We start from the raw sequence: 15,185 nt of genomic DNA, 5'->3' as shown, positions 1-15,185 counted from the left end.
CATGGTATGTTTACTGTTTTTTATATTTTCTTTTGGTACTTAGGGAGGTTAGTAATTTTGTTTTAGTACATTTACACTTTTATTATTGTCCTTAATTCTCTTTATGTTCTCCCTTCTTAAGCTTTTAGTGTTTAGTCTGCCATTTCTAAATGGTACTATTTTCCACCTATTCAACAGTCTATGATCTTATTCTACTTTCCTTTTTCTCTTTCTTATCCTTTTTTTCAGAATATTCTTTGTACTTTGTCTAACATAAAACACTTCAGACTATTCTACCTGCGTTCTCACCCTTTTAAAATTTAATATTTATTTTTACAATTTTAATTAGTCCTTAATTCTCTAATTCAATAAATCAAATGCTAAGTCCTTTTGCTGGAGCTCTCCTAGTGATCTCTTAGTTGGATGGAGCTCATCATCTAATAAATTCCTCAGGAAGGGCTCATGATTACAATATTCAGTGAGTTTTTCAATGTTCAAAACTGGTTTTCTATTGCCATCATAACTGAAGGAAAATTTGGCTAGATACCAAATCCTTGGCTTATACTTTCTTTGAATTTCTTGAAACTGCTATTCTGTTGCCATGATTTGAATGTTACACCTCTTAATGGCAGTCCAATTTATCCTTAAAGTTTAATAGTTTGCTAAAACATTTCTCACAGTTGATCATTCCAGGTCAATGGTGGGCCCTTCAAAAGGCAGATTTAAATTTCCCTTATTCCCAGAAAGTTTCCCTGGAATATAGTTTGTAAGTTTCGTATCACTGTTGTTTTTACACTTCAGGCTCCAGTTATGTTGGACTTCTTTTGCTGGTCTTCCCTTAACAATTATTCTGAGATCCTTCTTTTTTAATCTAATTTTCAGTTGATGTTTCTTAGATTTTCATTCCATTCTATTCTCTCTCAAACACTTTATCATTTATTCATTTCTAACAGTTTTATCTTTTTCTTTCCTGAGTTTAACATTCATTGAATTTCTTCTAATTTTCTTTTTAAAACTCCATTTCTCTCCTTAAATTTTTGGATACCAGATTGTTTTGCTCATTTGAGAATATCTGATTTAGGCTAGAGTACTGTTCTACTCCATACTATTCTACTTTGTGGCTATTTTCCTGAGGGTTTTGTGTGTGTGGGAGGAGGGAGGCAGATTTTCATAAGCTGAAATGATTTCATACATATTTTGTTTTCTTCTAACAGTGGTTCTAAGTCTGATTTTTTCCCTACTCATTTTGTGGATAGCATTCCTTAGTTTGAGAGTACCTTATTTTATCAACTCAGTGAAGTGCAATTTATTGAATTGGTAATGGAAGGGGAAAGGTTGGTCTTCTCTCATTGTGCAGGATCTTTTCTTTTTCTTTTTCTTGTTTTCTCTCACTTGCTAAGGCTTGGAGGCACCCCTTCTGTTTATTTCCTTCTCCAAAAGCAAAATTCTTCCAAAGGCTGTCACTTCTAATCCCTCTCACTCTAAAACTCCTTCCCTGTAGTTGGTGCTATAAACTATAAAGTTCAATCTATGTTCACTATTTTGGCACATAACTGTTGTACTTCCTCTTTTTGAGGGTGGTTTTTCTTTGTTTTGCTTAAGTCCTTCAACCCCCTCTGATCTGTTTCATACATACAGTCTCTAAAGTTTCCCACTCCACACTCCCCACATATAGACTTGCAGCAGCAGTGGTACCTCTGTTGGAATTTGGTGGTTATTTTGCTACTTAAGCGGTAATTTAAAGTTCATGATATTCTATTTCCTAGTAATGCAAAAGGAACACAAATGAAACCCAACTAATGTATACCTTCTATGGGTTTTTTGAATGTGTGGAGGTAGCCACCATTATCCTTCGGACTGAGAACCAGTTAAAGCTATATTAGTAAGTTTTCTTCAATTTCTATATTAATAAGTTTTTACAGCTTATTCTAGCTTTTTTAAACAAGTTGTCACCAGGATAACTGTAATTAAGGTTAGTTATAAAAATTATCTTCAATTCATCTATCCATTCAACAAATAAATATATGTGAATGATATGTAAATGGGCTAATGTGGTTATATACATTTATCCTCAATGTGAAGTACAAGATAAATAAAAATCATGCCAAACTATATTATGAATACTAAAAAGTTATGGATCATAAAAATGGAACAAAATATTATAAATGCTGTACCATTATTCTCTCACACACATAAACTGTACTGCTTACCATGAACTGTCATCTTGAGTGTGTTAAATTCATGTATCATGTTTCTAAACTAGCTTTGGGTTGAATATGATTATTCTTTATCATTCCAAAGCAAAGATAACAATTTTATTTTCTACAACTTACACAGTATACAAAATGTAATTTTGTGCATTTTTTAGGACATAATTTTCACAGTTCAGAATAGAATATAGAGAATTCTTATATCCTTAGTTCTCCAAATAAAAAATACTGGTTATCACAATTTTTAATGCAGAAAATCTAAGCACAGCACAATCAAAATATATAGCCAAGGAATGGTACTGTCTATAAATCTCATTTTTCTTTTTCCTCTTAACCTATATATAAATTCTTTCTCCATCAATGTCTATTTTATTTTAAATGGAGACATATTAAATTTTGATATTTTATTTTTCAAACTGAACAAAGATAAATCAGAACCACCACTGATAACTATTTCCTAACTGACTTTCATGTACTTAGCAATTTTGTGCTATTGATATATAGCAGCAGATATATGCAACTATCTTCCCAGGATATATTAATATACATATAATGTGTTTTTGTTTTGTTTAGGAAAATTACTCCAAATACTTTTACCTAACCTATCCACTTATTTTAATTGCAATTTTTGAGATAAATGTAGATTTGCATACAATTATAATAATAGAGAGAACTCTTGTATACTTTGCCCCGTTTTCAAAGGTAACACTTTATAAAACGATAGCATAATATCAAAACCAGGATATCGATATTGATGCAATTCATCTTTCTTATTCAGATTTTCCCAGTTTTAGTGTACTCATTTGTCTGTGTATGTGTGTTTTTAACTTATATACAATTTTATAACCTGTATCGATTCATGTATCTACTATGAGTCAACAGACTGAACAGTTCCTACACTACAAAGATGTCTTACGTTGACCTTTTATAGTAATCAACTACCAGTCCTCCCCCAACCCCACCAAATCAGTAAGCTCTGGCAATGATTAATCTGTCTCCTAGTTTTAAAATGTTGTCATATCTGAAATATTATATAAATGGAATCATACCATATGTAACCTTTTGGGATTGGCTTTTCCCCACTCAGCATAATTCCCTGGAGATTCATTCAAATTTTTGTGTATCAATAATTTGTTCCTTTTTGAGTATTGTATGGTTTATATGTACAAAGGTTTGTTAAACCATTCTCTTACTGAAAGACACCTAGGCTGATTCTGGCTCTGGGATTTTAAAAGCAAGCCACTATGAATATTTGTGTACAGGTTTTTGTGCAAACATAGGTTTTCATTTCCCTGGGATAAATACAAGAGTACAATCGCTGGAATTTATGGTAATTGCATGTTTAGTTTTCCAAGAAACAACCTGTAGCGTTTCACATTCCCAGCAAAAAAGTATGAGTGATCCAGTTTGTCCACAATGATGCCAGCTTTTTGTGCTGTCATTATTTTTCATTTTAGCCATTCTGTAGGTAGTGATATCCTCATGGTGGTTTGAATTTGCACTTCCCTAGTAATGTTGAACACTTTTTCCTGTATTTATCTGACATCTGTATATCTTTTTGGATGAAATGTTTATGTCTTTTGCCAACTGTCTAAATGGATTGTTTGAGTTTTTTTTTTTTTACTACTGTGTTTTGAGACTTCTTTACTATATATCCTATATACTAGCTCTTTGTCAGATATGTGGTTTGCAAGTATATTTTCCCAATCTATAGCTTCTATTTTTATTCTCTTCACATGAGCTTTCAAAGAGCAAAAATTTTTTAATTCTGATGAGTTCCAACTTATTAATAATTCCCATTATGGACAGCTCTTTTGGCATCAAATCTAAGAACTCATTGCTTAGCCCTATGTCTGAAAGATTTTTTTCCTTTTTATATTTCTGTAAGTTTATAACTTTACACTCTACTATGATACATTATGAGTTAATTTTTGTACCAGACATGAGGTTTAAGTATAGGATTTTTTTGTGTGTGCATATAGATGCCCAATTATTCCAATACCATCACTTTTGTTTCTCAAATATCAGCTGGGCATATTTGTGTGGCTCTATTTCTGGGTTTTCTATTCGGTTCCACTATAATCTATTTGTTTATTCCTCTACCAATACTACAGAGCCTTGATTACTACAGCTACATAATAAGTCTTGAAATCAGGTAGACTAATTTCTCCAACTTTATTCTTCTTTTTCTAAATTTCTTTTAGCTATTCTAGCTATTTTAGTTCCTTTGCTTTCTACACAAATTTTAGAAATAGCTTGTGCCATCAAAAAATCTCGCCAGATTTTGCAAGAAATTTTATCAAAACTATAATTTGTAGAAAACTGACATCTTTACTATGTTGACTCTTCTAATCGATAAGCACAGTATCTCTCTCCGTTTATTTAAATATTCTTTTCAGTTTATAGTTAGTTTCCAATACAGAGGTCCCAGTACATATTTTGTTAGATTTACACCTAAGATTCTTTTCTACAATTATATATGGTATTGTGTTTTTAATTTCACTTTCCACATGTTCTTTGCTAGTATTTTAAAATACGATAGATTTTTGTAAGTTTATTTTATGTCCTGCTACCTTGCTAAACTCACTTATTACTTCTAGGATTTTTTTTTTTTTAGTAGATGATTTGGGAGGTTTTACATAAAATATGTTATTGTGTTATCTAAAAAGGGGTAAGGAACACTTAAAATTCTTCCTTTAATTTATATGCTTTTCATTTCCTCTTCTTGCCTTATTGTGTTGGCTAGGACTTCCAGTACTATACTGAATAAGAGTAGTGAGAGCAGACAACCCTTGCCTAGACAACCCTGACGTTCTATGGGGAAAATATTCAGTCTTTCACCATGAAGTGTGATCTCGGCTGTAGGTTTTTTGAGTATGTTCTTTAACCAGTTGAGAAAATTACCCTTTATTCTTAGTTTTTGAGAGTTTGTATCATGAGTAGATATTGAATTTTGTCAAGTGATTTTTCTGAGTCAATTGATGGATCATGTAAATTTTATTCTTTTGCCTGTTATTATGGTATATTAGCTCACTGATTTTTAAGTACTGATCAGCCTTGAATCTCTGGAATGAACTCTATTTGGTCATGGTATATAATCATTTTTATATATTGCTTAATTCTATCTGCAATATTTTGGTAAGGATTTTTCCATATAGATGCCTTAAGGATACTGGCTTGGTCATAGTTTTGGTGTTGTTGCTGTTTGTTTTAACGGTCTTTGGTTTAATATCAGGATGAAACTAGCTTCATAAAATAAATTGGAAATGGTTCCCTCCATTTCTATTTTTTGGAAGAGACTGTGCAGAACTGATGTTCACTGCTCTAAAATGTTTCGTCCAAGTCTCCAGTAAAATCATCCGACTTGGAGATTTCTGATTTGAGAAATTTTTAATTATGAATACCTTAACAGTTACAGGGCTACTGAAATTATCTATTTCATACTGATGAGTTGTAGGTTGTCCTTTTTAATGCGCTGGTTCATTTCATCTGAGTTATCAAATTTATGTGTGTGGAGTTGTCTGCTGTAGTCCCTTATTATCCTGTTGATACCTGCAAGGCCTATAGTGGTATTCATTTAATTTCTGATACTGGAAATTTCTGCCTTCTCTCCTTTTTCTCTGTTGGTCTTGCTTACAAGTTTAAAAATTGTATTGATTTTTTCAAAGAATTAGTTCTTTGTTTTGTTCATTTTTATTGTTTTCAATTTCACTGTTTTCTGCTCTTTTATTTTGTCCTTTCTTCTGCTTGCTTTGGGTTTCTTTTGCTTTTCTTTTTCCAGAATAGGTGGGGCTTAGATTATTAATTCAAAACTTTTTCTCCTTTTTACTAATGTAAGCATTTTACTAAATATTAGCATTTAATGCTCTAAGTTTTCCTCTCAGTACTGCTTTAGCTGCATCTCAAAATTTTTCATGTTATATTTTCATTTAGTTCAAAGTATTTTTTAAAAAATTTCCCTTTAAACTTTCTCTTTGACTCGTGGATTATTTAGAAGTATGTTATTTATCTTTCAAGTACTAGGTGATTTTCCAGTTATCTTTCTGTTAATGATTTCCAATTTGATTCCACTCTGGTTGGAAAACACATACTTTATGAGTTTAACGCTTCTAAATTTGTTGTGTCTTTTGTTTTACGACCCAGGGTATAGTCCATCCTGGTATAAAGTCCATGGGCACTTGAAAAGAATGTGTACTCTGCTATTGTTGAGTGCGAATTTTTATAAATGTCAACTAGATCCTGTTAGTTGATGTTGTTGTTGAGTTCTATATGTTAGCTAATTTTCTGTCTAGAGATTCTACCTATCAATTATTGAGAAATGGGCCTTGAAGTCTCCAACTACAATTATAGATTTGTTAATTTCTACTTTCAGTTTGGGCAGTTTTTGCTTTAAATATTTTGTAGTTCTATTTATTCGATACACATTTATGGATTGCTATCTTCTTGATAGTATTTTATCATTATATAATTTATCATTATATAATGCCCATCTCTGTCACTAGTAATTTTCTGTGCTCTAAAGTCTACATTTTCTGATATTAATATAGCCTTTTCTCATTTCACTTGATTAATGTTTATATGAATATTATTTTCCTTCCTTTTCCTTTCAACCTGTCTATACCAATATATTTGAAGGGAGTTTTTTGTAGATAGCATACTAACTACTCCGTCATGTTTTTTAATCTAATATGCTGATCTCGACCTTTTAGTTGGTATAGTTAGACCACTTACATGTAACTAAGTCCGCTATTTTAGTTTGTTTTTTTCTTTCTCCTGTCTTCCTGTGGATTACCTAAACATTTTAAAAATTCTATTCTGATTTACTTGTAGTGTTTCTGAGTGTATTTCTTTTTCAGTAGTTGTTTGTTCTAGGTATTATATACACGTAAGTTAACAGTCTACTGGTATCATCCTTTTACCAGTTCAAGTGAAGCACAGAAACTTTACTTCACTGTATGTCTTCTTACCCTCTTCCATTTACAATGTAATTGTCTTAAATATTTCCCTTACATGTATTTAGAATCACACTAGGCAGCATTATAATTTGGTTCAAACTTCAAACATAATTAAGAAAACTCAGGAGAAGGAAAGTTTATCCTATTTACTCAGATTTCTGTTTATCGTGTTCTTCCTTCATTTCCTAATGTTCCAAGATGTCTACCTTTTATCATTTCCTTTCTGTTTAGAAAACTTTCTCTAAACATTTTTTAAAGTTAGGTCTGCTGGTGACAAATTCTCTTGATGTTCTCTCATCCAAGAACGTCCTGATTTTCCCTTCATTCCTGAAGAATATTTCCCCTGAGTATAAGAATCTAGTTAACAGTTCTTGTCTTTTAACACCTGAAAAAATGTGCCACTTCCCTCTGGCCTCCATAGTTTTTCCTGACAAATCTGCTTATAAAAAATAAGAGTGTTTTTCCTCTATAAGGATGCTCACTTGCTGCTTTCAAGATATTTTGTCTTTAGTTTTCAGAAGTCTGACTATAATTGGCTTTGACAGACTTCCTTTGGCTGTATGGGGTTTGCTCAGCTTCTTGGATCTACTTTTGCCAAATCTGGGGACTTTTCAGCAATTATTTCTTTGAGTATATATCCAGTCCTGCCCTTTTTATCCTCTCTTTCCAGGACTCCGATGACACAAATGTTAGATCTTTTGTTATAGTCCCATGTGTTCCTTTAGAACTTTTCTTTCCTTCAGTCTATTTTCTATTTGCTATTTATATTGGGCAATTTCTATTGTTCTATCTTCAAGTTCATTCACTGATTCTTTCTACTCTCTCTTCCATTCTGCTGCTGAGCCTATACATTGAGTTTTTAAACTTTTGGTTAAAATTGTATTTTTCAGTTCTAAATCCCATTTCATTTTTTTTTATATCTACTATTTCTTTCCTAAGACTTTCTAGTTTTTCACTTGTTTCCAGTGGGTTTAGGATCTCTCATTGAAATATTCCTATGATGGCTGCTTTAAAATATTTGCCAGATAATTCTAATATCTGTCATTTCAGTGTTTGTGTCTGTTGATTATCTCTTCTTTCATTCAAAATGAGATTTCCCTGTTTCTTAGTAAGTAGAGTTTTTTTTTTTTTTTTATTGAAACCTGGACATTTTGGGTATTTTAGATTCTGGACCCTATATAAATCTTCTGGTTCGGCTGGTCACTTGACATTACTCCAGCAGGAAAGAAGGGCCCTGCCTCATTATGCCAGGTAGAAGTCCAGGTTTCCCACTTGGCCTCTATTGACACCTGAGGTAGGGAGAGCCTCCTCATTAGTGCTGGGCAAGGGTAGAGATTCTGGCTGCTCAATAGGCCTCTGCTGATATTCCTTGGCTGTTGAGGGGCAGGAATATCTCTCTACTGCTCCACTTGCGGTCTCTGCTGACACCACAGGTAGGAGGGGGCGAGGCTCCTTATACTAGGAAGTGGTCAAAGTCCTGACTCTCCAGTAGGAATCATTTCAGTGGGAAGGGAAAGGAACACCTCCTTACTGTCAGGTGGGAGTGGCAGGCCAGGCTTTCCATGTGGTCTCCAGTGGCAGTGAACCAGGGGAACAGGAGAATGGCAGTGGGAGATTCATTCCTGCCCAGCAGAGAATGATACTCCTAGCTCACTACCTAGCCTTCCCTAAAACCACCATGGTGGGGGTTTAGAGAACCTTGTTACAACTTCATGAAGTTGGAAGTTTAAGATCCTCACTCAGCTTTGGCTGGCAAGTGTTGGGGCGGGGGCCACAGTTTTTTTGTGGTGTTCAGCCAGAGCAAAACAGTTACTGTATAAAAGTTTTCTGCTTTGTAGGCTGTCCCTTTTCCGGTCTTTTGATTGGAGAGAACAGGCCTTTTAGTTAGTGCCTATTGTTTCCAGGCTGCCAACTTCTTCAGCTCCAAATTTGGGATATATTAGGTAAAAAGAAAACCCAAGGAACTCACCCCATGTCATTTCTTGAGTCCTGGAGGTCCCTAGCCTTTATGCCTTTTTTCCACCTTTCAGAATCTCCTTTTTTATGTTTATTTTATATATAACATTCAAGATTTTCAGTTGTTTTAGCAGGAAGAATAGGGCAATATACACCTACTCCACCTTCCTGAAAGCAGAAGTCCCCACTTTTTAAGCTGGTTCCCACTATGTCCAACCACACAAATTCTTAGAAAAATGAGGGGAAAGACTATGGAAGAGATTTATTTTTCTTTATGTGATGCTTACAAATTTGGAAAAGGTTGGACCATTCCACCACCCAAATGAGTTATATGACTAAGCCAAACACCTAAGAATATCCAAGTCACCTGCTAAATCAAGATAAGGCTTCTGATATAAACTTGTATACACTAAACACTTGAAATGCTTATGATTTCATAAATATTTATGATTTTAATAACTTTCCATTCAAAACTTTAATATAATCATATCTTTTACTTAGGGAACAAAAGTCTTTTAACATAATCTGATCTTTCCAAAGACACTATATGGAAATGTACAGCTAACCCCAATTTCATACTTCTGAACATATTTTGCCATAATAAACAGATTTAAATGTACTTATCCAATAACAGAATAAAAGAAATAGAAAATGACCTAGAACAGTACCTGGCAGTATAGGCAACCTAATAATTATGTTAAATGACAAAAGATTCCCTTAAAAAGACAGTCTTAAAATTTTACTGTTAAATAGAAATACATTTCCTTAGTTAATATCAAACATGAGGCTATATCATTTTTGTTTAGTTTATAAAATATGCTAATTTAACAAAAAAAGTTTCTAATTTTTATGTATCATTAGAATGTATTTAGGACTATCTCCTTACAATAATACATTCTCAAATGAGCTTAGCAATGAGCAGATTCAAGGTTTCTTTGATCATGAAATTCAGAAAGACTAGTTTTATATAGACAGCTCTAATCAGTAAAAATAAAAGGTTCTGATTAGCTAATAAATAATATTAAGAACAAAATTTTTAAAATAACAAGTAATTTTCAGCTGATATTAATTTTTTAGGATTAATAACTAAAATATATTAAAGCAGGAAATTAAAACACATATTTCAGTATTCTCACTCCACCTCAACATCCTAAGCACATAAATGATAAAGTAGAAACATTCTTAAAATCACTTTACTCTAATGAAGCGCTTCCTAAAATACGTTCCTCAGAATCCAAGTGTTCCTTGAAATATTAACAGACATCCCACAGAGAAAGACAATGCTGGGTTAAACAAAGTTAAACAAATTTCTCTACTATAGGAATCCTCAGGACATTTAAAATATGCACTTGAAATTCCCAAAGAAGATTACAGTTATACAGTTTCCCAAATTTATTTAATCAAAGAAACCTTCTCCTGACCATCTGTTAAATTCTGCTGGAGACTGGTGTTGAACGTACTCAATCTGAGAGAAAATGGCAGAACAGCCCTTCAATACTGATTCCCTACTTGATCAGGTAAAATGAAGACCAGAAATTTAATAAATATCACAGTTACGATAACTAAAAAATAATTCCATAAGGAAAATATTATGATGAAAAACTTTAAAAATTGTAGGCAATTATTAGCACTCATTAAAAACAGTCCTCTATCAATCATGCTGAAAACGACCATAAAAACTGATTATATATGTTATAAGGAAAATTAGCTAAGTGCTAATTCTATTCACATTTTAATCTTAAATATTATTCTTAAGTAATTTATTTGAGCATGCACAAAAACGACTCCAGAAACTAGATGTTTCAGATAGCTAAAAAACAGAAAAAAAACTTTAATTTTTAACAGAACCTCACACTTAATTGTCTGAAATTAAACATCAGTTGTTAACCTCACTATATACACACATCTATAATATTGCGGTTCACTGAACAGACACAGAATAAACAAAACATATAACCATCAATGTTGTCTGTGTATGTATGTACATGTGTGTATATGTGTGTATTTGTGTTTATATTTGTGTGTATAATATATCCAATAAGATAAAAATACCAGAATCTATAATTAAAAGTGGGAATATAAATTTAAAAAGTTCATTTAAGAGTTGAAGTCAATTCAAATATTATAGATAGCCTTAATGAGATTTTATAATGCATCTTTTAACTAGATTTTTATAATCCACATTTATACCAAATTCATTTTAAAACACATGAAATTAACAAAATACACAATGGCAAACAGTGATATAAAACTAATTTTAAATGCTGTGTAATAATTTCTGTGGCTTAAGTAGTATAGGTTATAGGTTCTGAATTCAGAAAATAATGGGAGATCACTTACCTCCAACTAAAGTTCTCTGAAGGTAGTATCCTCCTTAGAACCCCTATCTTGGGTAGTTTCACCTGCTGTTATTTCCCTCAAGAGATTTCAACAAAGTCTAGGAAGTTTTAAATTGCCTTCTGCAAGCCCTATTAGTGCATGTTTGCTATAAACCTGCTTACATACTGCCTCATAGCTGTAACTTCCAATTCTCACTGAATCACCACCACCACTACTATCCCCACCATCCCTGTTATCAATGGAGGATACTACCCTTGGAGAATTCCATTTACAAAGGTGAGTTTTTTCACTTCTCCAAAAGTATCCTCTAAATCACTTCACTGCTGTGTCTATAATGTATTTAAGAGAGTGGAGGCAATTTAACAGGTGACTAAATAATGACAAAAATTTAGCTAAGCATTTATATTTGAATACTCAAATATAATAATGCAACATAACAACACAAATAAAACCAGCTTCCTCAACATTCAATTGATATATAAAAAACTAAACTGAATGTATACATTAAAAAATCCTTCATAAATACTTCCATAAACAAAATAGAAAAAATATTCTGCATCATTTAGGGATTACCAAATATTTCTGTAGTAAACCTTCAACAAATATTTTGTTAAAGAAATGCTAATATTAAAAATGAGAAAATAAATAATTGAAAAACAAGTATTAACCAATTTTCAATGGTTTTTCAGTACACTGTTTCTACATTAAACTATCAAAATAAAGTAAAAACAAAACAAAAATGAAAAGCAAAAACAGTCACTCAAACCATGGGGAATCTTATATACCTAAAGTAATAGTTTATGAAGGGTATACTAAGCATTTAACAAAAATTTTCAAATCTATTCAGGAAGTGGACTGAAAATAGTCGAGGAAAAGAGTCTTGATCTTCCACTATCCAGAAAATGTCTTTTACTTTGGATTCCACTGACTGATTCTATAACTTCTTGCTGATTATTTTCTGATAGCCATATAAAAGCAGGAGGAAAAAAGCAAAGGGAATCAATCGTCCCAGAGACCAGAAGACTAAACATTTGTGTAGCACTACTTTTGAAGACAAAGTATGGACTAGCTTTAAAAACACTGATTTTAGCTGCAAGCCACCACCAGCTTGTTAGCAATATAAATAAGACCCAAAACATCATGATGAAATTCTACTTTTATGTCTAGGTTAGCTCTGAAAGATCCCACCAGCTCAAAATAGGTTCAAAATAAGTGTTTCTGAGCACTCTCATTTTAAATACCAACTTAACTCCTTCCATGACTCTCCTCTTATATAAGTAAACACACATAAGAATAAAATGCAATAATAAAACACCAAAAAGCAATTAAGAAATGGATAACAGGAAGAAAATCTTAGATAATCTCCCACTTACTCGATATAAAAATAAACTAATTATATATAGTTCTGATTCTTCAAATTATCAGCTTATACAATGCATGGTTTTAAATTAAATTTTGGAATAGGATGCTCCTTTAAAAACTGTAGACTCCGTTTATCATAGAACCAAAGGTTATTTTTCAAATTTTAAAAGTGTATGGAACAAAATAATGTTCCCCAAACAAAATGTACTTTCCAATGCAAAAAAAAAAAAGATCACAAAAATAGCATTTACAAAACAGGCTGTTTAGAGGTAAAAAAAAATAATAATAGAGTAAAATAATCTACTCACCTATAAAATACTGAGCCATGAGGCAAAACATATGCATTCACTTTCCCTCTTATACATGCACTCTTAGGACTCACTGAAGGATAAAAAACCTTCTAGATCTTGCTAGTTTAAATGCAGGAATGGCTAACAACCCAAGAAGGTATATCTAGGATGATACTTACCTTACAATAGATTATACCACTGTGCTATTATGTATTCTGCATATGGATACACAAGCAGTCAGCAGAAAGATACACACCACACTAGCAAATGCTTGGCTGGACCCATAAGGTCGGATGACCAATGGAATATCAAGATATGTGTCGATTCTCCAACCTTCATAACCACATTCTAGACATCTTACGTAGTCCTTCAACTTGCCTTGATATAGTTCATTTATAAGATCAGCCTAAAAATAAGAATATTTACATTTTAAAAAGTATTCCTTAAAAATAATTTTTAAAATATGTGAAAACACAATAATTCATGCTTTTAAAAATGAGTTACAAAAGAACATTCATTCTTACCATTAGTTTTAGAAAGCTTTAAGATCTGTCTGAAACTCTATTGAGAAAATCAAGACTTGATAAAAATCAACTAAAAATAAAATTAGATTAACACTAATTTAAAAATCAATGACAAAAATTAACTATTTCAATTCTCATATATTAAAAATCTCACTATTAATAAATGTTCTATTAAATAAGTTACTAATTTATTATACTATTGAGCCTCATATCTTTTCATCAGGATGAAGCTACATCCTAATCTACCACTTTAGGCATGTTGATAATTACAGTTAAGTAACTAGTTGTTTTTACAGCTTTACATATGCATATTGTCAGTCTCATAATATATTCTGATTTCTAAAATTATATCTTCTAGCTCAAGATGCGAATAAAACTTTTGAACTTTCAGTAATATATATCAAACAATTTTAAGAAGAATGTACTACTTTTTTTAAATGTGTAGAAATTAAAAAAAAAAAATCTTAAACTCCACACCCCCTTCAAAATCTCATCTAAAAGAACAGCTTTCTTACCTACTCCTCACACTTAGCCAACTAGGGCTGTTCTGGCCCAAAGAAGGTACATAACTCCCTAAGAACCTGCCATGTGAACGTCTGGCCTCAAAATTCTTGTACCCAAATTTGGAATTCAGTAGGAATGCCCCAGCTGATCTGAATGGAAGTACTGACCTACAGACAAGTAACAAGAGGAAGGGTAACTTCAGATCTATGAAGAAGAAACAACACCCTAATATCATCTATATAAAATTACTAAAACACAATTCCATAGGACTATGTAGAGAAACTAGATCACTAAATGAACTCAAATTTTTTTTTTCATTATCTCTTAAGAATAGACAAGAAAGCATATTACAGTTTACCTCTTTCATAAATTTACATTTCTTCAGATGTCTAGGACTTATAAGCCTTCAACCAGGATCCACCATCATTTCTACTCTAATACTATTTATTTAATTAAGGCTTCTTCGTTTACCTGCTCCAGTCCTATATGATTATCTTCTGCACCTGGAAGAGCATTTCCTAGTGTTTCAATCCAGTGTTTTTCAGTTTTGACAGCAAGCCACAGAAAAAAAAATTTTTTTCCTCGCAACTAGTACATATAACTGTTACAAAAGTTGGATAATACAATACTTGCCCTTACTTATGTGATGCTCTCTTATACTTTTCTATTCCAGTTTTTAAGTGCTAGAGTGACCAAACTGATTTTGTAACCCATAAATGGATCCCAGTCTGTAGTTTGAAAAACTCTGGTCCAAGCTATCGTAATTGCTCCAATCAGACAGTAGACCCGCCAGGCTACCTTCCAGATTCTTCCTCTTTTTCATCCCTATGATCCTCTCTCACTATATTCAGTATAAATTCTCTACTGTGTCTAGGATCCTAAATGTCAAAACCATATGGCTATACCCCATTGGTCAAAACAAAGGTAATGCTTGACGAGTGTACTGTATAATATGCTACAGATTATAAAACATGCAAATTACGTAGTAAATATCTGAAAATGTTAAAAATCATCCCCCCAAATCAATCTTTCTTTCTTTCTCTTTCTCTCTCTCTCTCTCGCTCA

General features: G+C 32.3%; 1 protein-coding gene across 6 annotated transcripts in view; it reads right to left on the bottom strand.

Annotated features, from left to right (window-relative positions):
• The window catches only part of USP47 (ubiquitin specific peptidase 47), a 96,002-nt gene that overhangs the window by 32,660 nt on the left and 48,157 nt on the right, over positions 1-15,185 (bottom strand). For all 6 annotated transcript variants that reach the window (XM_039863614.1, XM_039863615.1, XM_039863616.1 and 3 more), the window contains one exon: positions 13,349-13,498. In XM_039863614.1, coding sequence (XP_039719548.1) covers positions 13,349-13,498 — 150 coding nt within the window. The remainder of the gene's footprint in view (positions 1-13,348; positions 13,499-15,185) is intronic.

The sequence above is a fragment of the Pteropus medius genome, unplaced genomic scaffold (genome assembly GCF_902729225.1).
Source record: "Pteropus medius unplaced genomic scaffold, Ma_sr-lr_union100, whole genome shotgun sequence".
NCBI lineage: Eukaryota > Metazoa > Chordata > Mammalia > Chiroptera > Pteropodidae > Pteropus > Pteropus medius.
The sequence above is the reverse complement of the archived record's forward strand: the minus strand, read 5'-3'. Positions and strand labels throughout refer to the sequence as shown.